The following is a 25,716-nucleotide window of genomic DNA, read 5'->3' on the forward strand; positions in this document are numbered from 1 at the left end:
TATATATATATATATATATATATATATATATATATATATATATATATAATGTTATGGAATATGCACATTTTTCCATTATAAATATGTCTTTTTGTGTATGAAGCACTTTGTATTGGAGTCAACCATAATGGTAACCTTATATAATGAAAGTGTTGTTATAAAGAAAAACACTGCAAAAGTTAAAAATCATTTATTGATAAAATGGTTTATAAAGAAAAACATACCACACTGAATGTTGTAAGCATTTATTAAGCAAATGGCAGAGTAGATATAAATTGAAAATGTATTAGAAATAGCTTTGCTAAAGAAAGAAGAAGAATGCAATCATTACCGTCTATGTGTTGTTGACGAGACACAGACTGCAACAAGAAGAGGTCCGAAGAAGGAGGACGAAGAGGCGACAGGCTTTAATGACCAAGTCCTATGGAGTTTTCAGGAGGGGATATCTGAAGATGTCAAAAAGTTGATGGACTTTAAAAAGAGCTGGAATGACATGTCCAGTCAGACGCAAAAATAAAAATATATATAATTGAAATTAAGAAGCTCGCCTGCCATAAGTCTCTGTTTAACAAAAGATTGAGGTGAACTGACCACAGAGAAGTCTTATGTGTTCTAAATATTGTAAGTATGGAAATTCAAATGCTTATTATTTAGGACAGATTGGACTTACTTTACCTAACCTGAGAATAATTAAAATAAGGTAAAAGGTGTTTTATTACGCACCATAAAACATGGCGCCCAATGTGGTAGGGGGGATTGATCATTGATTTCTGGCCAGGATCAGTGACCAATTGCTCAAAATACAAGAAACGTTGTGTAGGATTAAAAAGGAGAAAGGACTCGATATAAAACTTGATTAGACTAAGAATAATTCTAAGACAAATTATTGAAATGACCCAGAAAGGGTTGATTATTCAAGTTAAAACGAGTAATCCCGTGTACTTGTAGTGGAGAATAGTGATATATGAGTTAATGCATAAGTTCGAGAGAGAGAGAACTTATCTATTAGCACTTTTGCTTCCATGCAGAGACCATTGAGAATAGAAGAATTTAATGAAACAATAGCCTCAGCAGAAATACTGTGAGCAAAGAAAGTAAAAGTTGTAAGATTTAAAAATAGCACTGTATATATACACTGTAAAAACAAAGAAGTTGAGGGTATATTTTCAAAAATACCAAAAGTAGGAACAATAACAATACAATACTAAATTAGACAAAATATCAGGAGAACAGGCAGAAGAGGAAAAAATCAAGAAATATAAGGGAGAAATAATTAATTTTGAAAATACTAAGAGGAGCTCTTCCAAGAGACAGAGTGAGGGAAGAATTAATGGAGTAAGAACAAGAAATAATAGATTACAAATTGGAAAAAGTAGAAATATAAATGTTATGGTCTAAAGTAGAGGCTATACAGGGAATGGTTGTCTTTAATAGAAACAAACAAATGATAATTGAAGGGACTGCAGTGCAGTTTTTAACCTGTTAGGAGCACAGGCCTTAAAAGAGATAGAAAATGAAACAGGGAGATTAAGAGTGTAATTTCCGGGGTCAGTAAGAATAATTCTGGTGCACCCCACTGGAATTGTGTAGCATAAGCTGTGATGGCAGATTGTAGAACAAAATTATGTACTACTAGTCAAAAGCTGAAATAATAATGTCGTCCTTAGGGCCCAAGCCCTGAAAGGGCAAAGGCCCTATTGTTATCCTTAGGATTATTTATTATTATTAGGGCCAAAGCCCTGAAAGGGCGAAAAAAGCTGTGGCAAAAAAGTCAGAACATGGAAGATTTTAATATTAATTTCATTATTTATGGAGAGAACAAAACTTTTGAATCGTGGTTACTGGCTGTTTTGTCCCCAGTAAAGAAACGGAAAAGAGAACCAAAAAACAACGCAAAAGATGCAAGAGAGGGTAAAAGACACAAAGAGCTGGATGACAGAGAAATCGACAAAATTGAAGAAGACAGGCACGAAGTAAACTCTAAGCGGAGTACGGCATGGGCTCTGGCAGTGTTTAAAGACTGGTTAGTCCAAAAGAATATGTCAGCAGACTTTGATAGTTACGGGGAAGAAAACCTGAATCAGATGCTGCGATCATTTTATGCATCGGTTAGGAACGCTAACGGAAAAACGTACTCAATTTCAAGTTACATTGCGATTAGGTCTGGGATATGTCACCACTACACGACAAGGTTTGATACACTCTCAGAAAAAAAGGTACAATTTTGTACCAAAGAAGGTACAAACCCTTGTCACTGGGGCGGTACCTTTTACTGGTACAAAATTGTACCTTAATATAGAGGAACAAATTTGTTCCATTCCAGTTTGTACCTTAAAGGACATGATTTGTACCATGGGCAACCAAAATGTACCTTTTGTTTTTTTAAAACTTGTTGGTACAATATTGTACCTTTATCAAAGATACAAATTTGATCCTTTAAGGTACCACCCCAGTGACAAACCCCTTTGTACCTTAACTGTGTCAAATTTGTTCCTACAAGAACTATTAAAGGCTATTTTTCTATAGAATAACATGCACATTCAACAACTGAATCCCAAAGGCATCAATTTAATCATTTCTGTAAATACATATCAAATACATATGAACGTTTGAATACTTTTGTTCCAACTTACAGTAAAGTATTTCTTTGTGTAAATACATCAAAGACTTCACAATACAATAAAGACTTAGCAAAATTAACAGAATATCCCTTCTTTAAAAAGATTTGAAAGAATTAAAAATGCAATTACACTAAAATGTTACAGTACATAAAATATATTTTCTCATCTACAACAAAGCTAGACTTGTTTTTTGTTTTTTTTTCACTTTTCACACAATACCCTTGCATTTATTTAACTTTTTTTTAAAACACCATCCTCCACCCGAACTGCTCGGCAATTTCAGATCCCTCCATTTTTACACTGCTGAAGATTCTCCTCTCACTGAAGACACGTCCAGTCAAGAAGTTCCCAAGATCTGCACAGTGGGTTGAGATGTAGCCGGTTCTTCCTGAACATAATGAAGAATCAATATTAGAAAAGACAGACGTAAATTTATTAAATTTATACTCCCAATGACAAGCTCAAATTTGACCTCTAGACTTAAAGGGATAGTTCACCTAGAACTTAAAATTCTGTCATTTACTCGCCCTCAAGTTGTTCCAAATCTGTTTGAGTTTCTTTCTTTACTTGAACAAAAAAGAAGATATTTTGAGGATTGAAAATGAAACAGTTGATGGGGCCCCATTAACTTCCATAGAATTTTTTTAAATTTTACATTTTTTTCATACTATGGAAGTCAATGGGGCCCCATTGACTGTTTCATTTTTTGGGTGAACTACAAATCCTGCAACATCTCGTTTGGCAATGTAATATGCTTCTATAACGGATTTCAGCTTAGCCAACCTCAACACATTTGACAATTTTACTTAAAGGGTTAGTTCGCCCAAAAATGAAAATTATTTTGTTAATTACTCACCCTCATGTCATTTCACACCTATAAGTTCATCTTTGGAACTCAAATGAAGATATTTTTAATGAAATTCTGAGAGCTTTCCCAGCTGGCATTCGACTGACCTTAAACGTTTAAATGTGGTTGAAATAATGTCAGTTTATGGAAAAACATTAATTCAACGTCAAAACAATGTTGAACACCAAATGGTTGAAATGGTGTTGTTAACTCACTGTGGATTCAACATAGAAATATAAATAAAATTTGAGTTGTACGTCAAATCAACATTATTTTTACAACCATGACTTTTAAACATTTTGTTGAAATATATCAGTAGAAAAATAACGTTGTTCCAACATCCAAACAATGCTGATCAATTAACTGTTGAAAAAGTGTTGATGCATGAATAATGATACAACGTTGAAAGATCAACTCTGAATTAAACGTTTGTTAAGTAACATTAATTCAACGTCAAAACAACGTTGAACACTAAATGGTTGAAGTGGTGTTGTTAACTCACTACGGATTCAACATAGAAATAAAAATAATTTTTTTAGTTGTACGTCAAATCAACATTATTTTTTTACAACCATGACTTTTAAACATTTTGTTGAAATATATCAATAGAAAAATAACGTTGTTCCAACATCCAAACAATGCTGATCAATTAACTGTTGAAAAAGTGTTGATACATGAATAATGATACAACGTTGAAAGATCAACTCTGAATTAAACATTTGTTAAGTAACATTAATTCAACGTCAAAACAACGTTGAACACTAAATGGTTGAAGTGGTGTTGTTAACTCACTACGGATTCAACATAGAAATAAAAATAAATTTTTTAGTTGTACGTCAAATCAACATTATTTTTTTACAACCATGACTTTTAAACATTTTGTTGAAATATATCAATAGAAAAATAACGTTGTTCCAACATCCAAACAATGCTGATCAATTAACTGTTGAAAAAGTGTTGATGCATGAATAATGATACAACGTTGAAAGATCAACTCTGAATTAAACGTTTGTTAAGTAACATTAATTCAACGTCAAAACAACGTTGAACACTAAATGGTTGAAGTGGTGTTGTTAACTCACTACGGATTCAACATAGAAATAAAATTTTTTTTTTTAGTTGTACTTCAAATCAACATTATTTTTTTTACAACCATGACTTTTAAACATTTTGTTGAAATATATCAATAGAAAAATAACGTTGTTCCAACATCCAAACAATGCTGATCAATTAACTGTTGAAAAAGTGTTGATACATGAATAATGATACAACGTTGAAAGATCAACTCTGAATTAAACGTTTGTTGAGTCGTGATAAAAGCGCTTTCTAACGTTACATCTTTTATTTTTCTTTTTTTTTATTGCATAACACATTTGTTACAATTTGCCGAAAAAAGAAATTGATCTTGTAATACATCATTTAGATACAATTCATGTTTTCATAAGGAATAAAAAATAAAAATAAATACACATCAGCCAAAAGAGAATTGAGACGCTTTCTACATCTCCTGGCGTACTTTGAGAGCAACTCCAGTCTGATTGATCATTTTGGAATATCGTTCAACACAAGAGCTTGATTGGAGGACGGCGGTTGTCCATCACACAACTGTGATTCTATTGGCTCTGACGGTTCCAGACAACACCCGATTGCTCATGCGCGAAGTGGGTCTGTGTTGTCATCGTCAGGCAGATTCTGACCTGCACGGGTTCGGAATGAATTTGGTGGTAACATCTCAAACGGTAAGCAAAGTTTTTGAAGTCACATTTTATAACTAGAAAATTCCTAAATAAATGTTGTGTGTGCCTGACTCTGTCACATATGGGCGTCGTGACGTCATACTTGGCGTGGCGGCCATGTTGATGGCCTCGCGAATGTAAACATACAGCAAGTCGAACGAGGAGAAACAGAGTAGGGAGAAGAAAAGAAAGAAAAAAGATGCTAGAATCCCGAAAAGGATGTGGAATTTACCGGGATACGTTAAATGGGGAAACCAGGGACCAGTATGTGGACAAATTTTCCTGTAAAATATCCCGTATTTTAATACCTTACTCTCATAACATTAATGTTAGCCCTTCCATCGGACCTGTCAGTCTCTGCACTGTTGTCCTGTTTCTACCCCCTTGCCCTTTCAGCGAAACAGATGTTTTCAAAGCATCGTTTTGCTTACTTGAAGTCAACCTTAGCGTGATATTGGCCTTTTTAAGATAACAGCGTGGTTGTTGTGAGAGCACGATTTCATGCCAATCTGTAAGCAAAGTCACGTTAGACCTAGCTTCACAACTCGCATAGTTAATGCTGCAGTTTTGTAGTACGAATTTTTGCTGTCAGCAGAGGGATAGCAACAGAAAGATGAATGTTGAAATTTTCATTTTTCGGGATATTTTATAGGAAAATACTATACGGGAAGACAGCGGGACAAGAGCTCTGCTGGAACAAGTTATGAAGTGAAGCCGGCAAACACTGAAGAAGAGCTTGAAGCTTTAGAGAATCACTTGGAGGACAAGAATGAGGGAGTAGAACTGGTAAGTTTTAAATAATTAATCTTGTAAAGTGCTGGCAAAGTTTCATTATGACAATTGGCTTGTTCACTTTGGTGACCACTACAAACTCCTCGTCCTCATCATGTGCCTGCTTTGTGGAGGTCTGACTCTGACCACATTTTCTGGTTATAATTTTAATTTCTTGTTTCTTGTTCTTTTCCGAGTAAACAACTGAAGATGTTGGGAGGCGTTGATGCTGCAGACCATGTGAAGAAGTCAATGGCTGCGTAAGTAACTTTATGTTCCTTTTTTGCATTAGTTTACAGTGATGTTCCCTGTCATATACTGTCATGCACTCCCCCCACACACCCACTTACTCACTCTCTGCTACATTTTCATAATGAACTTGATTGCAATATAATATTCTAATATAAATCTGTTTAACCATGGCAGAACTATGACAAATAAAATGATGGCCATAATGAGCCTCAGAGGAAGAAGTGGGAAGGTTGCCTTCATGAAGACCCGTCTCTACAAGATAATCTGTGGTGAGTTTGCTTTAACATAGTAGTTTTGTAACAGTGTTTTAAATAATTGAATATAGTAAGCAGAATAATAATTCATAAGAAATGAAGAAATCATTTTAGTTGGAGGACTCTACAGAGCATGGTCAAATATTATATACAGTACTCCATTCTGGGCTCTAGACTAACTTCTCTACCGGCAGCACTGGTTACTACCAACTGCCTTTTGTTGCTTGCCCAAGCACATGATTATCAATGACCTTGCACATTGATCAATACTAATTTATATACTTGAAACATTGGCAATTCCACAAAAGTTGATATTTGCAAAATATTTTAATTTGAGAGGTTAACGTTTGCTAATACTGATCTGTTTCCCCCCCCCTCATCAGACGCTGTCTTGAGCTCATTTGATACAACTACAACAAAAGTAGACGAATACATGGCCAAATACTTGAAATATGCACCAGAGAGGATAGGTGGCGGTGGCAGAAAGAAGTAACAAGAAGGGAAGATTTAACCAGCCGTGTTCAATGTTGCCCAATGTTTGGGCCGTTTTTCTAAAGGTTAAAGTTCGACACGTGTAAAATGATGTTGTGTGAAATGTTGGCACACTTGCAGCCATGCAATAAAGCATGTTTCTTACGTCAGTGAAATGTCTTTATTAATCTTCTTCCTGGTCTTGCTTTGACCAATTGGCTTCTTCCTAGCTGACTGTTCAACGTTGATTAGATTGACGTTGTAATGACATTGCTATTTCAACGTTGATTAGATTTGCAAAATCTAAACTAAAATCAATATTGATTCAACGTTGGCAAATTCACCTATGTTGAGAAACGTGACGTTGGAATGACATTGCTATTTCAACGTTGATTAGATTGACGTTGGAATGACGTTGCTATTTCAACGTTGATTAGATTGACGTTGGAATGACGTTGCTATTTCAACGTTGATTAGATTGACGTTGGAATGACGTTGCTATTTCAACGTTGATTAGATTGACGTTGGAATGACGTTTCTATTTCAACGTTGATTAGATTGACGTTGGAATGACGTTGCTATTTCAACGTTGATTAGATTGACGTTGGAATGACGTTTCTATTTCAACGTTGATTAGATTGACGTTGGAATGACGTTGCTATTTCAACGTTGATTAGATTGACGTTGGAATGACGTTGCTATTTCAACGTTGATTAGATTGACGTTGGAATGACGTTGCTATTTCAACGTTGATTAGATTTGCAAAATCTAAACAAAATCCAACGGTTATCCAACACTGACACCTGACGTTGATTCAACGCTGACTCTACGTTAAAATGCCAGCTGGGTTCTGTCCTTCCATTGGGAGCAATGCAACTAACACATGCAAGGCCCAGAACGATAGGAAAGACATAATTTAAGTAATCCATGTGACTCCAGTGTTTTAACCAATTTTATGAAGCGATGCAGGTGCATTGTTGTAGCAAAAAACACAATTTACCACTTTATTTACGAAAATACTTGCAATCCAGTAGGGGGAGCACTACGACGCATGTGAATTGTGTTGACTCAAGACCGGATGTTGTTCCATGAATGTGCTTTAGATAATATTATTTTGTAAATATAGAGGTACTTTTTTTTTTTTTTGGCAAACAAAGCTTACATCGCTTCATAAAATTGAGATTAAACCACTGGAGTCACTTGGATTACATTAATGGTGTCTTTACCTTTCTGGGGCTTGAATGTATTATTTGCATAGGCTACCAATGGAGGAACAGAAAGCTCTTGGAGTTCATCAAAAATATCTTCATTTGTGTTCCGAAGATTAACGATGGTCTTACAGGTTCGGAATGACATGAGGGTGTATAATTAATGACAGAATTTATTTTTTTTGCTGAACTATACCTTTAAGGGATAAGAAAACAAGTTTCACAAAAAAGAAAAAAAACTTTCTGCATTTTTACATTTTCCACAAAAAGAAAAGAAAAGTAGTTTTAAATGATTCACTTAAAGCTTCATATAAATTACCCAGAAAAGTAAAATGTTAAACTAATCCATTTGAATTGAGAAGTTCAGTAAAAAATGTCTGAGGAGACTACCGCTTTATATAATAAACAGATTAAATTTAGGATTTTATTCACATTTAAACATTGAACAAACAGAAGCTCAACCGCACTTGCTTTGACAAGCGAGAACAAACCTCAATGTTTCTTGCGGAAGCTCAAACGTGCTGCAAAACACACGAGAATGAACATCATGAGTTTTCGCACGTCAAGCAAACATGCTTGAGCTTCCGTTTACCGCAACTGATGTGTGAATTGATGAATATTTATATGTGAATAAAAGCCTAAATTAAATCTGTTCATCATATAAAACGATCGTATCTCTACAGAAAAACTTGGACTAAACTGCTCGATTCAAATTATTTTACGATCTCTATTATGGTAGCATACAGGTATCAAAAGACATTTTGAAATTTAATATGCAAAAATATGTAATATATAAAATGGCAATGTATTTCTTATTTAAATTGATATTTCCCATATATGTGCAATGTTTGGGGCAAAGTGACAATTCAAATTCAATAATATAATTATTACTTACTTAGCCTATATAATATAATATATAATATATAATATAATAATATAATCGTTACTTGAATGCACCAATCCAAGATGGCAGCACTGTGTTTGTCTTGTCTGATCTGCTGATCTGCTGATCTACAGTCTTCTTTTGATTTGTTTAGATGTTGAGAGTTTTATTCCAAGAAGGCGTTTAAAATTTGGGCTCTTTCTTGAATTGAGTCTGGATTAAGTCAGATTTGTTGTAACGGACTTTGAGCTACCTACAATCTGCTTTATGTTGGGTGAAGCGTGCTTACCTGTTAACGTCTACCCCGGGTCGTCATCCACCTCGCTTTCGCTTTCGCTTTGGGGAGCGTTTGCGTTAAACGACGGCGAATCGGACAGTTGGCTGTCCGGTTTTGCGCTGGGTGAAGCGTGCTTACCTGTTGCACAATTCCGGCTTGACATCTCATCACCACGTTGTTGCTTTGGAAAGCATCGGCGTCAAACAACAGCACGGAAAGGCACGTACGGCATCTACTTGAAGAACCCCCGGATCCATAGATCATCTTGGCGGTGGGGATTATAGCAGTCAAGGTCGGTGATGTTTCTTGCCTTATCTAAACTCTCCAGCTGCTGATTGCCCGTAAACAAGACTCATATCTTCCACAATATCGTTCTGCTCTTTGCCCTTTTGTCGGGGTCGTGGAGCTGTCCGAGCGAGCTTAATTTGTCTCGGATTTAGTCTGAACTATTTTGACTTTATACGTTGGTAATATGAAGGTGTTGCTTTTTTGCACGGTAATCTTCATGCTTGGACTATGGGACACACCAACAAAAACGGAAGAAAAAGCGATTCATTTGTCGCGTCTCCATATGCTTCTTCCATCCAAATGTACGGACATTATTTTTATATTCCGGGCTGTTAGTAATTTCGCGTTAATGGACACAAGGACAAAGAACTCACTCATCTTTACTCTCATCCCTAAGATCTCTCTATCTATGTTCGTAGCCTGTTGCCAAAATTAGATCAAGTACAAATATGGGCCAAAACGACTAAAGCAGATGTTTTGGTTATCTCTGAGACGTGGCTTAAAAAATCAATCTCAAGCCATGATATTGCATTAGGGTATAATGTGTTTCGAGCTGATCGTAAAAGTAAAGGGGGTGGAGTTGCAATGTACATTAAATCAAACTATCATGCAACTGTTCTTAAATCAGTCTCTTTCCCTAAACAGTTTGACTTATTGGCTATCGACCTGGAATATGGAAAGGATTGTCATCTATGTATAGTAGGTTGTTATAGACCACCAGCAGCTATCAGTGATGCTCTCACCTCACTGTCAGCTGTCCTAACTGACCTACTTTCTAAAGATCTTGTATTATTGGGTGATTTGAATTGGAACTGGCTGACCTCAAATTCAGATCAGTTCAAAGCATATTGTGATTCTGTGAATTTCACTCAACTCATTGAATCACCAACACGGCCAAATCATAAGAACTCAAGCAAGTCCACTTTAATAGATCTTATACTAACAAATAAACCCCATAAATACACTTATTCAGGGGTTTTCCCTGATGATGTCAGTGATCATTGCACTATAGCGGTTATAAGAAATTGTAAAATTCCCAAAGTAAAACCTAGAATTATTATAAAAAGGAACTTTAAATTGTTTGATATTCAGGAGTTTTTGCATGAGTTGTTTACATCTGACTGGGACAGACTGTTTTTATTACCTGATGTGTCCATTGCATGGCAGTATTTTCACACTTTATTCTTGAAGATTGTGAATAGACATGCACCTGTTAGGATTTTTAGAGTAAAAGGCCGCGATAATCCATGGTTTTCAAATGAATTATCTGAACTCCTTCATGAAAGAAATTTGGCTTGGGCCATTGCGAGGAATTCAGATACAGAAAGAGACTGGGTAGCATTTAGAGTATTGAGAAACAAATGCACAGCTCTTGTACGCAGATCTAAATCTGAATACTATCTAAAAGAAACCTCACAAAATCTAAATAATCCTATAAAATTTTGGAAAACCATCAAATCACTTTCTCCCTCCACGTTATCTAATGATTTTCCTGACCAAATTTTAGTAAAAGATAGTCTCATTAATAATAAGACGGATATGGTAAATATTTTTAATAAGCACTTTATTTCTTCAAGTTCTATTTTTAAAGAAATTCCTGTGAGCGTTATACCAAATCCATCTCTTCTGAGAAAAGATAGTCCGACTTTTAATTTTTCTCCAATTTCAAGAAGTGAGGTTTTAAAAGGTTTAAAAAATTTAGACATCAAGAAGTCTGCAGGGCCTGATGAAATTGAGCCATATTTTTTGAAAGTAGCTGCTGAGATCATTGCTGGCCCATTAGCTTATATTTTTAATTTATCATTGGAACAGAATATTGTTCCTGATGTTTGGAAATCTGCTTTGGTTGTACCCCTGTTGAAAAGCGGGGATCCAACCATTTTAAATAATTATAGACCGATTTCGAAGCTATCAGCTGTGGCTAAAATTTTAGAATCTATTGTTACCGAACAGCTAAAGGAATTCTTAATTAACAATAGTATTTTATCTAGGTTTCAGTCCGGTTTCAGAAAAAAATCATAGTACAGTAACTGCTACTATGAAAGTTTTAAATGACATTACCTGCGCCCTAGATACTGGAAGATCATGTGCTGCAATGTTTATTGATTTGACTAAAGCTTTCGATACGGTCAATCATGGTATTCTTTTGTCGCGTTTACATTGTATCGGTCTTTCTGAAACCGCATTAGGTTGGATTAGGAACTATTTAAAGAATAGGTGTCAAAGAGTGCAAATTAAGGGGTCTCTTTCTGATAAGCTCACCATCGAATCTGGTGTGCCACAGGGGTCCATTTTGGGTCCCCTGTTGTTTACATTATATATTAACAATCTTGGTGATAATCTATCGGACGCAAGTATTCATTTATATGCCGACGATACCATTATTTATTGTTTTGCATCTTCTATTGACAATTGTATTTTAAAGTTGCAGAAAGCATTTGAATTAGTTCAACGTAACCTATTTTCTTTAAAATTAGTCCTGAATGATAAGAAAACAAAATGCATGGTCTTTTCTAGGAAACACAAGTCTGATTCTTCTTCACCACCTCTTTACACTCTGCAAGGTAACTCTATAGAACTGGTCTCCTCTTACAAATATCTAGGGTTTGTGTTGGAAGAGGATTTATCATTCAAGTTACATGTTAAACAACTACTGTCTAAGTTAAGGTTACAGCTGGGGTTTTATTTTCGGAATAGTGCATGTTTTTCACAGTCATCCAAGAGGAAGTTGGTGGAATCTACCTTCTTACCTATCTTAGATTATGGAGATGTTTTTTACAGAAATACCACTAAAGCTCTCTTACAATCATTAGACTCTGTTTATCACTCTGCTCTAAGATTTATAACTTGCACAAAATATCACACTCATCATTGTGCACTGTATGAAATCGTAGGTTGGCCTTCACTTCACATAAGAAGGTACAAGCACTGGCTCATACTTGTGTACAAGGCATTAGTCGGCCAGCTTCCTCAATATATGAATAGTTTAATAACTTTTAATAGCCAAGGGTATAATCTACGTTCAAGTAGATATATTCTTTTAAATGTTCCTTTAATGAAGACAGAGTTTGGAAAAACTGCTTTTATTTATAGCGCATCAGCTGCCTGGAATGAGATCCAAAGATCATTGAAACTTGATGTACTTATTTCAATTAATGAGTTCAAGTTATATCTCAACCAAACATTCAAATCTGTCTGCACTTGCTCTTAACGTTTAATCTTGTTTTATTGCTGTATATGTGTGTGTTGTGTAATTTGTTTTATGTAGTTATGTATATTGTGTGCTGCTACCTTGGCCAGGGCTCACTTGTAAATGAGATATTTATCTCAATGTGACTATTTCCCTGGTTAAATAAATGTTAAAAAAAAAAAAAATTAAATTAGCCATTTCCTATACTTGTTTTAACATATAATTTAAACATATTACAAAAATGATTAGAGATATTTAAAGGTATAATTCACCCAAAATTGAAAACTCTGTCATTAATTATTCACTCTCATGTTGTTCCAAACCTGTAAGACTTTCGTTCATCTTTGGAACACAAATGAAGATCTTTTTAATGAAATCTAAGAGCTTTCTGTCCCCCCATTCCCCCCCTGTCCATGCAACTAAAACTTTGATGCTTCAAAAAGTTCATAAACAGATCGTAAGACCAATCCATTTGAATCGAGCAGTTTACCGTAGTTCAAATTTTCTGAAGAGACATGATCACTTTATATGATGAACAGATTTCAGAAGCTCAACCGAACATTGACACGTGAGAATAAACCTCTTTCTCAAACGTGCTGCGCAACACATGAGAATGAACCTCATTTGTTTTTGCATTCAAGCGAACATGCTAGAGCTTCCGTTTACCGTATCTGATGTGTGAATTGATGAATATTTATATTTGAATAAAAGCCTAAATTCAACCTGTTCATAAAGGAAGCACAAAATTTAGACTAAATCACTCAATTCATATGGATTAGTTTTACGATCACTTTAGGAACTTTTTAAAGCGTCAAAGTGGTAGTTGCTTAGCTGTCTATGGGGGGTCAGAAAGCTCATTTAAATGCTATTTTTCTTAATTGCATTTACACTCACAGTTAAGACACTTATGATTGCATTTTTTTTAATTAAATACCCGCGATGAACGTGGCAAAATTCAATGTGGATTTACAAAAAGGATTCCGAGCCGATCATTGCATCAAGTGCCTTAACTTTGAGTGTAAAAGCAACTAGGAAAAATAACCTATTTCACAGTACGTGAAAGAAAAAGTGTGTTCGAAACATCAGTATTCATAAAAGAGTAGGCAAGAAGTTCCCGGATGGCTTACTGCTTCCCGGACAGATTTTCGAGTGCGTTCGTGACTCGACTAGTCGAGACTGTTTTCCAAGATGGCTCCTGCCTGTATATGCGTAATGTACTGTCTTTATAAAGTATCTTCTTATTAAACTGTCTGTACACTTACAAAGTTCTCAATGCTTCGGTTTGCATGTAGGTACCCTCATTATGCTACCGTGTTAGTGTGAGGCTATTTTAAGCCTTGTTAGTGGTATTAACTAGCGATTTACTTTTACTTATTCTATGCCCCATATACTAGCGTTATAAGCTAATCTGTTTTTAGAGATAAAACTCTTTACATTCGATTATCATGAAAACGCATCCCAGAGAACGATTGACTCGGTAACCATGTGTTAATTACCCCTAGTTTCATTTTTCACCAGAATTGTCCTTTAAGAACTTTTTGTGTATTGCTGTTACAAGCACCCTCGATGGCCTGAGCACCTTGTTCTGGATCGGGGTCACATTCAACCAGCACATCGACCTCCCAGACACCACCGGACTGGACTGGAGGGAGACTGTCATCCAGTGTCTGGAGAGCATTGTGCCCCTATCCGGAGCACAGCCAGAGCCAGGGGATCTTCATATCACGCCTGACCAGCCGGATCTTCACGTCACGCCCGCCGAGCCAGAGACTGTTCACGTCACGCCCGCCGAGCCAGAGACTGTTCACGTCGGTCCTGCCGAGCCTGAGCCTCACGTCAGTCCTGCCGAGCCTGAGCTTCACGTCAGTCCTGCCAAGCTTCACGTCAGTCCCGCCGAGCCTGAGCTTCACGTCAGTCCTGCCGAGCCTGAGTCTTCTGTCTGTGAATCTGTCTTCAAATTCCCACCCAGCCTCCCTCTCCCACTTCCTCCCATCTACCACCTCTTAACCCTTCCACCACTGCCTGTCAGCCCCTTGGCTACTCTATCCACCTTTGGGGAGGTGGAGTCGCCGTGGCTCTGCCTGTCACCAGCTCCATCAGGGTCAGAGGATCCCCGGTCTCCACCTCACACCTCCGCTATCTGGACTCCGCCTCAGCCCGTCGAGCCATCGACGCAGCCTTGGCTCCAACCGCCCTCAGCTCCACCATGGACCCTCAGTCCACCAGCTCTGCCGGGCTCTCTCATCCCTCCAGCTCCGCCCTGGTCCCTTGTCGACCCGCCCTCGCCCTGGGACTACCCTCCTCCGGCTTCGCCTCATCACTCCGTCCCTCAGGCTCAGTTGGGCTCCTCACTCCCTCCGGCGCCGCCGCGGCCTTCGGGGTCCCCACCTGCGCTTCAGTTGCCGGAGCCGCCAGCTTCGCCATGTCCCGCCGGGACCTCGGTGTCACCCTGGTGCATCGGCTCTTCAGCTTGTATGCCTTCACCTGCTGAGTCCCCTCCCTTGTGTTCTGTTTAGTTTGGACTTGTCTACCTGTAATCATGTCATGTGTCATTATTAGTTCATCTGTCTAACCTGTTACCTCGTTAGTCTTGTCAGCTGTGTCTCGTTTCCCTGATCTGTTTCCCCATGTATTTAAGCCCTGTGTTTTGCCTTGTTCATTGTCTGTTGTTATTTATATTTAGAGTGTTTGTGTTCCTGTCTGCCTTTGTTAGAATAGTATTATTGTAGTAAAACGTTTGAATTGGAGCTCTGTGGCTCTTCAGCCAAAGGTTCATTACTCAAAGCTTCATTCAGCATTGCTCACTAGTGACACCTAGCTACTGTGCAAAGAAATAGCAGACAAAATAGTTCATTCTGTTTCAAATATTTTTATTAGAGCACATATTTACATCGTTATATTATCTACATCATACACAAGAGTATAATGTATATCCACATAGAAATGTGTGCAGTTAGGACATACTGTCCTCTTTTTGTTTTTAGAACATACAACAATGGTAAAAGAAGAACAGAATCAACAGATAGACATACAGAGTACAGAAAAAAAAAAAAAAAAAAAAAACTAAATAATCCCTCTTCCCACCCTACCCAGCCTTATCCTTCCATCTAAATACTACTTTATTATAGTTAGAGGGAAACATTAATTTCCACTGCCAGGTGTGAGATAGTGAATGAGAGGTGACCACACTTTTTCAAAGTGTGGGAGATTATCCATAAGAATATATTTTATTCTCTCTAAGTAGAGAGTGTTAGTAAGATCACTAAGCCATATCTTTGTGGTGGGTGTTTCTTTATTTTTCCAATGCATGAGAAGTAGCTTCTTTGCGGTGATGAGACTATAGGACAGGAGGCAAAATAGTTCATTCCAGTGTCCCCCCCCCCCCCCCCCATTGTATAAAAAAATATATTTTTTATTAAAAAAATATATATTTTATAAAAATATCTTTCTAAATAAAATATTTATTTATTTATTTTGTACTCACCGTTGATGTCTGTAACCTTTCATTTGCAATAATAAAAAGACATGAGCAGACATTTGTCCATTACTGTGAATAATATAAAATATGTATCTTTCTCTGTCTGAATTTACTTGTGCAGAGTCACACATACAGTTAATTAATTATTCATAAATTGTTTGGATAGTGACAGTATGAACAACAACAGTGACACTGTGTTGAGTGCAGTGCTTATGTTGGAGGGAGTGTAATAAAGTAAACTCCAACAGAATAGTCTGGAAGGAAGGATTACAACAGATTTTTATTGAGAAACAGAATTATTTCAAGTGCGTTGGGGTTTAGACGATTCCTCTTCTTGGTCAAAATCTCTCCAGCCTTGGAAAAGATCCTTTCACAAGAGGATGCAGGGGAACATAAAAATGCCAGTGCCAGCTGGTATAAATGAGGATACTGATGCTTCTGTTGAGCCCAGAAAGGGGAGGATTCCCTCTTTCTTGTTTGCTCCATTACCAGGAAAAAGGAAGAGTCACAAAAAGCAAACAAATCCAAAAGGCCAATCCAAATCAAAAAGCAGTTCAATCCAGATCCAAAAATCCAGAGCAATCCAAATAATCTTATCTAATTAATATAACAAGACTATAATATAGCTAGGCCTACTATAATTAATAATAACAATATACTATAACTATTCTAACCTGATAATTTAATAATATACAGCCCTAACACATATATGACACAATAACGACAACGACAATGACAATGATAGTTATCTAACTCTCTGACACTACTACAACTGCTTCTACTACTTCTGACAACACCCACAAGGTGGCGCGAGTTTTGAACCGCCTTTTATCCGGAAGCGACACTCAGACCGAACCGATGACGTATCCACACAAACCGAGGCCTCGTTTGTCATTAGTCACGTGATTTTCACGTTAACAACACAAGCCTCGAATCGCGGCTTCATCTGGCATGGCCACTTTTTCTTGACACAAGCTCCGACGCCTCGGTTCAAATGTCACATAACTACTCTTCGCCGCCTTCTGCCTGCACCACATCCTGACAAGTTGAGTTTTTACTTAATACACACACACTTTTAACCTGCTTCCTGTTTAACAGGAAACCTTATTTCCTGTTTTCTATGCACTCTTTTGAGCCCATTTTGAAGGGGTCGATTCTTGAATCCACTGCTGCTTCAATATCCAGCCAATCCTTTTGAGTGGTTTGTAATCAAGTTATTAATCAATATTTATCCTTCCAAATATTAAATGATTTGAATGAAGCTTATGAAATTTAAGTAGAATTACGTCTGTTCACTGTAACATGCTCTCTCCTTGTTTTTGAGAGAAGCACCCACCCAAAACATCTAACGTTAGCTGACAATGAAAGCCTTTTCATCTTCAGTCACTATAGAGAATAATGACAAATATTGTCTGAACCTCTTACTAAGAGAAAGTACATCTTATCAGTATGTTTTGGGAACGTTTCCTGATCAGAGCTAGGGCTCGACCAACTCCAACCTTGAAGAAGGTGTGTGTGTGTATTACACGCCCACTTATCTCTGATCAGCATCAAGATCATATGTGAAATTGTTCAAAATGGGGTTTCAGGAGTTGCTGTTCATCTAAACTCTACAGCTATGGACTCAAGAACGGTGTTTGTCTCATTATGGATGTTGCTGTCGTCCATCTCCACTGGAATCAAACTAGATGGAAATGGTTATGTTGACATTACCATTGCGATCAGTTCAAAAATACCACAGGATAACACGCTCATTGATAAAATCAAGGTGAATATATAGTTTTTTGTCTATTTAACATAAAACTCCATTCATGGTTTTAGTGCCTTTAGTGAAAGATAATATTTTTTGCAGTTTTTAAAGAAAATTTTGAAAGAAATATATAATCAAGTTTCATTAACAGTATTTGAATAAACAATGAATGAACGTATAATTACTTTTTATAAATACTGTACACACATTTTGAGTTTTTCTCATTTTTCTTTCTGACAGGACATGGTCATTGAAGGGTCATTTCATCTTCATCAAGCATTGGATAAAAAGGTCTATTTCAAAGAAGCTACAATACTAGTTCCATCTCACTGGAAGAGTAAGGAGTTTACCAGAGCAAGAACAGAGTCCTATGAAAAGGTACAGAAAATTATGCCATTTTTATTACGTGTCAAATATTAATCAATTCAATCATTTCATTAACATACTGCTGACACAATTTCTATGTGAAATGCAGGCAAAAATAATAATTGATAATGCTAAACCAGCATATGGTGATGAGCCCTATACTCATCAATATGGTGAATGTGGAGCTGAGGGTCAGTACATTCATTTCACCCCAAACTTTCTCAGAGACGACACACTCATTAAGTCTTATGGGTCAAGAGGTGAATGTAATTTGTTATCCTTCAACATTCATCCAGATTAATGCAGTAATCTGTTTGTTGTATTAACAAGAATGTTTGTTTGTTTGTTTGTTTGCAGGAAGGGTCTTGGTTCATGAATGGGCTCATCTGAGATGGGGCATGTTTGATGAATACAGTGAAACAAAGCCATTCTACTACGCAAATGGCCGTATTGAAGCTACAAGGTCATAAAACTTTAACAAAAAAAAAAGCGTATTATTAAAATCTCCTTGGAAATTATTTCAACCATTGATTTCCTGCTTATCTTTAGGTGTAGCAACAACATTGAAGGTCAGTTTTATGATGAATCACTTCAACCGTGCCACATTGATCCAGAAACTTTACTACCGACTAAGGGGTGCAAGTTTTTTCCTAACAAATATCAAAAAACAAACAACTCCATAATGTTCATACCAAGCCTGGATTCTGTAAGTACAGATTTTACATGTTTCCAGACATACAAAACTTATCTTTGGTCATTTGCGGTGCATTGCATGCAAACATATGGAACAAAGTAATTATTCGAAATTATTTCAGGTGATCTCATTTTGTCGTGAAAACGAGCACAATTATGAAGCCCCAAACTTGCAAAATAAAAAATGTGGCAACAAAGCAACATGGACTGTTATATTTGAGGATTCTGTGGATAAAGACGCGTTTCGTTCTCTGAAACCAATGCAATTCTCTCCACCAGCACCATCTTTCAAAGTTGTGCAGCGAATGCATCGGGTTGTTTGTCTCATCCTTGATGTCTCAGGAAGCATGCAAGTATGAAAAAAACATTAATTTCACTTGAAAACAAAGATGCTTCCATTATTATAACCTTCAATGCTCTGATATGAGCTTAATCATTTTGAAACCTGAGAAAGCATAAAAACTGGTATCATATTTTCTAGGGCTCCAGAATCCTTCGACTACAGCAGGCTGCCACATATTTCCTGCGGAACATCATTGATGATCAAGCCAGTGTTGGAATTGTGACCTTTAGTTCTGATGCTTCAGCTCTGAGCCCCTTGACTACTATTGACAATGAGTCCACACGAGAGAATCTCATCAAAATGTTGCCAAACGTAGCAAATGGATGGACGTACATGTGTAAAGGCCTCAATCAAGGCGTACAGGTACCATATTAATTATATATATATGATGTGTTAAATAAAGCCTACAGTTTGTTTTACACTAATGTTCTGTATTTGTCTTTAAAACTTAAAGGTACTCAAAAAAGACAATGGGAATGTGATCGGGGATGAAATAATTTTTCTGACAGATGGTGAAGCGACGGACGACCTTAATAGTTGTGTTCCGTCCACAATTGAAAGTGGCGCCATTATACACACAATAGCTTTGGGTGATAAAGCAGATAAAGCACTGAGGGATATGGCTGACAAAACTGGTAAGTGGCATTGTCGCATAATGACGTGCAATGTTCCAGAAAAAGTCACAATTAAAAAATTCACGATGTCTACTTAGACCAGCTGTTTTCAAACTGCAGGTCGCGCAAGTGTGACAATTGTGTTGCGTTAACACTGTCAGAAATATGAAAAATATAAGTTCTGAATTTCAATCAACAAGTTTGATAATTTGCAAAACTTACATATTTCTGATATAGACCCACAAGCGTTTTGTAGATCAGCGGCTGCATGTTGCACAATCTACACAGCATCCAAAAATGAAAATCCATTACAGTTAGCTCTACTTCTAGGTGGATCTTAACATGAAAAAGTTTGGGAACTAACAAAGTATCAAAGCAAGTGACTAATCTACAAACATATGATGCTAGTAGAATAACAAATGAGCTCAGAGCGTCTTGGTTATGTATGTAACCCTCGTTCCCTGAGGAGGGAACGGAGACATTACGTCAGTGACTGACAAATGGGGGTGTCGCTTAGAAGCCTGTCACCTTCGAGTTCTTACAAAACCAGGCATCGACAGTGCAGGAGAAACTCAGGGTCTAAAGAAAACTCATCTGAGTGAAATAGCGCACATATCCAGTCCGTGGAGTGGAATGGCGTAGCAAGCGATGACACGAGCAGGTCCTACTTACTGGCTAGTGGAAGCGAGTACATGAGAGGACACTGGCTCTACCCAGAGATTATAAAATGTCGCGAAAGTGTTGGGTGTCGTCCAGCATGCAGCTCTACAGATTTCTGTTAGCGAGGCGCCATGCACTAAAGCCCAGGAGGAAGCCACACTCCGGGTGGAGTGACCCCTCACACTAGGGGGCATGGTCGACCCTGCATCTGGTCAGCCAAGACAATGGCGTCCATTGCCTTTCTCTTCAGCTTCCCACCAAAACAGACAAAGAGCTGGTCTGAGGTCCTGAAACACTGCGTTCTGTCTACGTAAGCACGGAGGGCGCGTACTGGACAGAGCAGTGCCAAGGCTAGGTCTGCCTCCTCCGAGGGCAGCGCTTACAGGTTCACCACCTGATCCCTGAAAGGGGTGGTTGGAACCTTGGGCACGTATCCAGGCCGGGGTCTCAAGATCACATGCGAGTTAGCCAGCCGAATTCTAGGCACACTTCGTCAACCAAAAATGCCCTACCCTCTTGATGGAGGCCAAAGTGACCAGGAGAGCTGTCTTCATAGACAGGAACTTAAGCTTGACTGATCGCAATGGCTCAAATTGAGCTCTCTGCAGGGCAGATAAGACCACTGCGAGGTCCCAAGAGGGTATTAGAGGAGAGCGAGGAGGAGGTCTCCTCGTCCCCCTCAGGAACCTGACAAGAGGCCACTGAGCAGTCGCGAGACTTCCATGATCTCATGACCTCTTCATGCACTTCCGGGAAGAAAGGAATTGGGGGCAGGTGCTGACGAGTGTCAGCACGCACCGCCGCCTAAAAAATCAATCATCAAGCCATGAGCGCTAGGGACATGGCGGAGGGTTCCACACAAGCCCAATGCTCACGGCTGCCCAGGAAAGCATGGCAGTCAGTTCTGGATCAGACTCGGGCAATGCTGGCACCCCCGAAGAAGGCAGCACAGTTAGCGCAAACCATGCTAGCGCAATTCCACAAATGCCAACATAGTTTTCTAGTCTATTTAAAAGAATGTTGTGGTCAATGGTGTCAAATGCAGCACTAAGATCGAGTAACACTAATAGAGAGATACAGAACAAATCAAATTTACATAGTGAGAATGAACAAAACGGAACTAATATTACTTTTCTGAGAATTAGTAACTTGTAACAAATTGATCTGTCACATAATATGGTAGGCCTAAATCATATTATTCATATTATGAATGCTTGTTTATCCAGTGCATTTTTCTTATGTTCTAATTAGGGGGGAAATTTATCACAGCCAGTGATGACATTCTCTCTAATCAGCTACTGAATGGATTTTCTTCACTAACGATTCCAACAGGAGATCAAACAAAAGATCCAGTTCAGGTTTGACAAGTGATCGCACTTTGCCCATGGAAAATGATTTTAAGATAATTATAAATATGCTAATATTTAATTTGTATCACCGCTTTAGATAGACAGTGTGGGAATAAAAACATCAGACTGGTTCAATGGGACAGTATCAGTGGATCAGACCATTGGTACCAAAACCACCTTTACAATAATCTATGAAAAAAGTTTACCTCACATTTCCATACAGTCACCAAGTGGCTCAACCTACAATCAGGTACAGATGCATCATGATGAATCAGCAAAAACAGTCAATTTAAAAGTTCCAGGAACTGCACAGGTATTACAAAGATTTCATTAACTTTCCTAAAACTTTTTCATTAATTATTCATCTAATAATACTATTGTGTGTTTGGTAGACTGGGGACTGGAAGTACAGCATCCAAAGTCCAACACTTCAGTCTCTGACTATAACAGTAACAAGTCAAGCGGCGCGTGCTGATGTTCCCCCTATCATAGTCAAAGCCCACATGAACCAGCAGTTCAGTGACGGCACTAAACCCATGATAGTGTTTGCTGAGGTCAGTCAGAGTTACAAGCCTGTAATAAAGGCTGAAGTGTGGGCTACACTGGAGTCTGAATCTGGGTCTGCACAAACATTACAACTCCTGGACAATGGAGCAGGTAAATTACCCATCATTTTTGTTTGAAGTGTGCACTCAACCCAGATTTACACTTTTTATCCAAAAGTGCTTTATTGTTTTACAGGAGCTGATGCTTTCAAAGATGATGGCGTCTATTCCAGATTTTTCATACAGATGAAAAATGGGAGAAGCAGCTTGAAAGTAAGAGTGAAGAATCAAAATGGACAAGCCAGATTTACTTTCCAAAAAAGGGGTGGTGCCCCATACGTACCTGGATATGTGGTAAACGGTAAACCGCGAGATTGAGACTCCTAAAGGAAACTGTTCAAACTTTTATCAATTTTCCTCAACTAATTTTTTTCACGTTGTTCCTAATTTCAGGTGTGGTAGAGCTGAACCCTCCAAAGCCTCCAGTTTCTGAGGAATCACTTGAGGTCGGAAGCTTTACCAGAACAGCCACTGGAGAGAGTTTTGAGGTGACGCACCAAACAGGCTCAACCCCACCAAACTTCCCACCTAACAAAATCATAGATCTGAGTGCTGAGATCCAGGACAACTCTGTGCTTCTCAGCTGGACGGCTCCTGGTGAGGATCTCGACCAAGGGACAGGTAAAGTACTAAATTACTATACCAGAATTTAAAATACAAGGTTTTTCATTTCTTTAACATCTTCACTGACAACATAAAATAGTAGTTTCAAATTTAGATCATGAAATAATGTAAATTTGATTGTCTTCGTTGCATGTTTCTTTTCCTTTAAGTGAAATCCTATGAGATCAGGTGGAGCTATGACCTTCAAATGCTTCGAGAAAGCTTCAGCCATGGTCATGCATTCAACACAACTGCCGTCTCACCGCACGAGGCTGGATCAGTTGAACAGCATTCATTCAATTTCAGTTTCACAATCCAAAATGGCACCACAATGTTCTTTGCAGTTCAGTCTGAAGACAAAGAAAATGCGAAATCTGAAATCTCCAACATTGCTCAAGCTTCAAAGATCCTCCCTGATCCAAAACCTCAACCTGATCCAAAACCCCAAGGAATATCAAACCCAGGCATGAATTTGACAGTTCTTGTCATTTCTTTGTGTGTGGTAACTATGGTCATATGCTTTGTTGTTGCTGTCACTACATGGGCAGTGAGACGCAGAAAACGCTTTCGAATCTGATGCACACAATCAAATCAATCCTTATGTGTAAATTTAACATAACTATGTACATCCAGCAACTCGTCCCCTTGGAAATATAAGGTTCTATCTGCGTTCTGTGCAGTTTTGAGATATTGAGCTTTAAAGTTTTTGCATTCCATTCGACTGTGTAGAAAGAACCTTTTTATTTTCTAAATAAAAAGTTCCAAAATGTACACAACTTAAAAAACAACATCACATAATGTAAAGAAGTGGTCACAGAATAAGAATATGTGAATAACTAAATTTTGACAAAAATGTCAGATAGAACCTTATAATTCCAAGGGGACGAACTTTAGAACATTTCTTACAATAATCATCTCTATCAAACAGACTTTCTAACTTTCTTAACATTTTTGCAAGTACATGTATTGCTATCTCATTTAGAATTCCCATTTATAGTTGATTCTCAATCGATTTATCTTACTCTGAAATGTGAGCACCTTTAAATACAAATGAACAAAAAAATGTCTGTACAGTAAAAGGCTTGTATTAAACTTTCATCATGATGATTTAAAGCACATATTTAGTTAATTCATTCTTTGAATTTTAAATGGCGACCTATTATGCTATTTTTCAAAGTGAACTTGTTTTTGGGGTCTACTAGACTGTTGTCATGCTTGAATGCTCAAAAAACACTTAATTTTTCCACATTATTTGACATTTTTGCAGCACCTCTCTTCCCAGACTGTCAGTAAGGCTAAGTTTAGTTCCTCTCTCTATGAAGCCCCTCCTTTTGAAAACAGACTCTGTGCGTGATCCAATATGGTGGCTCCCGGCTGCTAGACTGCAACACTGTAAACAGCTCCAAGATCAAGTTTTCAGATATAATTTTCTCTCTCTTTTCGCTCACTTTTTTCCCCATTTCACATTTTCTCCAGTTACAAAACTGGACTATAACATTATACAACCTGGATCATTCATTAAAGGTAGACTGTCATTCACCAACACATGCAGACTTTTCAACTTAATGTATTATTCTTCGATTCAAGCCTCATTGGTTCCTGAGGAAGTTCAAACGTGCTGTATAACACGAGAATGAACCTCACTGGTTCTTGCACGTCAAGCAAACATGCTTGAGCTTCTGTTTATCACAACTGATGTCTGTGTGGATTAATGTTTCTATGTGAATTCAAGCCTAATGACATCTCAGACTGTCTGATGGCAGATATGTAAAGGGTTTTTCCTACTTTTGAGTGATTTGTTACTGTTTTGTACATGTTGTCATATTAATGTCATGAAGGTAAGAGGATCAGACAGCAAATGCGGAGAAATAGTCACTTTAATTGAAGCAAAGCTTGCCAGAGAGTTCAATAAACAGAGAAGGTTCTCAAAGGGAAACTTAGAACTACAAGCAGTAGTAAAATGTTCAAATAAGGTCTCGGCTTGTTGAAAACATAAACTGCAGTCAGCCCGGGTGAAATGAGATACACAGAAGATAGCTCCGTAACTGGAAAAGGAGCAGGCTGAAGTTTCCAGAGGGAGAGTAGAGGCAAGCGGCGAATCTCCGACTCAGTAGATCTTTCTCAAAGGCAATCTGCTCCACAAACAGCTCCCGGCTTGACAGGACTATGACATGACACGACACGACACGACACGACACGACACGACACGACACGACACGACACGACACGACAGAGACAGAGACAGAGACAGAGACAGAGACAGAGACAGAGACAGAGATTAAATCGACGTTCTGCAGTAGAAAGATTATGCAATACTCAGGCAAAGACAGGTAGAGAAAAGGGAAGAGAAATAGGAACGCTAATCAGAGGAAAAGGGGATTCAGGTGAAGGGATTGAGCGATGGCTAATGGTAAAGGATAGACAGCTGAGAAAGAATAATGATTAAATGAGGAGGTG

The 25,716-nt window shown here is 37.9% G+C and overlaps 1 protein-coding gene and 2 long non-coding RNA genes across 9 annotated transcripts; 2 read left to right on the forward strand and 1 right to left on the reverse strand.

Annotated features, from left to right (window-relative positions):
- Positions 1-2,552: 2,552 nt before the first annotated feature.
- LOC311091158 lies at positions 2,553-9,194 on the reverse strand. Its single transcript, XR_014608010.1, has 2 exons — positions 9,108-9,194; positions 2,553-3,009 (listed from the first exon to the last, which is right to left on the reverse strand). It is a non-coding gene; the product is annotated as an uncharacterized lncRNA (long non-coding RNA).
- On the forward strand, positions 3,538-7,122 carry LOC311091156. Of its 3 annotated transcripts, none has more exons than XR_014608006.1 (5): positions 3,538-5,207; positions 5,857-5,990; positions 6,173-6,235; positions 6,402-6,496; positions 6,865-7,122. It is a non-coding gene; the product is annotated as an uncharacterized lncRNA (long non-coding RNA). The 3 variants fall into 3 exon arrangements; XR_014608007.1 differs by lacking the exon at positions 3,538-5,207 and adding an exon at positions 5,215-5,468; XR_014608008.1 differs by lacking the exon at positions 3,538-5,207 and having other exon boundaries at positions 5,222-5,990.
- Positions 9,103-24,375, forward strand: LOC311091147 (calcium-activated chloride channel regulator 1-like). Of its 5 annotated transcripts, none has more exons than XM_084126938.1 (15): positions 9,103-9,612; positions 17,866-18,044; positions 18,267-18,404; positions 18,502-18,652; positions 18,750-18,855; positions 18,942-19,098; positions 19,208-19,438; positions 19,567-19,791; positions 19,883-20,063; positions 21,954-22,060; positions 22,149-22,364; positions 22,444-22,708; positions 22,793-22,957; positions 23,050-23,277; positions 23,430-24,375. In XM_084126938.1, the coding sequence occupies exons 2-15, from the start codon at positions 17,895-17,897 to the stop codon at positions 23,834-23,836; spliced, it is 2,727 nt and encodes a 908-aa protein (XP_083983064.1). In that variant the 5' UTR covers positions 9,103-9,612; positions 17,866-17,894; the 3' UTR covers positions 23,837-24,375. The 5 variants fall into 5 exon arrangements, with proteins under 5 accessions (XP_083983064.1, XP_083983066.1, XP_083983065.1 ...); XM_084126940.1 differs by having other exon boundaries at positions 9,389-9,612; positions 17,893-18,044; XM_084126939.1 differs by lacking the exon at positions 9,103-9,612 and adding an exon at positions 17,183-17,321 and having other exon boundaries at positions 17,893-18,044.
- The last annotated feature ends 1,341 nt before the right edge of the window (positions 24,376-25,716 follow it).

The sequence above is a fragment of the Abramis brama genome, assembly GCF_963993115.1.
Source record: "Abramis brama genome assembly, chromosome: 10".
Classification (NCBI taxonomy): domain Eukaryota; kingdom Metazoa; phylum Chordata; class Actinopteri; order Cypriniformes; family Leuciscidae; genus Abramis; species Abramis brama.

What these genes read in the sequence shown, in the direction of transcription:
- LOC311091147 (XM_084126938.1), top strand. Translation starts at nt 17,895, where the DNA reads ATGGACTCAAGAACGGTGTTTGTCTCATTATGGATGTTGCTGTCGTCC. An exon ending in TAAGTCTTATGGGTCAAGAG is followed by an intron (nt 18,653 to 18,749) that starts GTGAATGTAATT and finishes GTTTGTTTGCAG; the next exon opens with GAAGGGTCTTGGTTCATGAA. An exon ending in AAGTTCCAGGAACTGCACAG is followed by an intron (nt 22,365 to 22,443) that starts GTATTACAAAGA and finishes TGTGTTTGGTAG; the next exon opens with ACTGGGGACTGGAAGTACAG.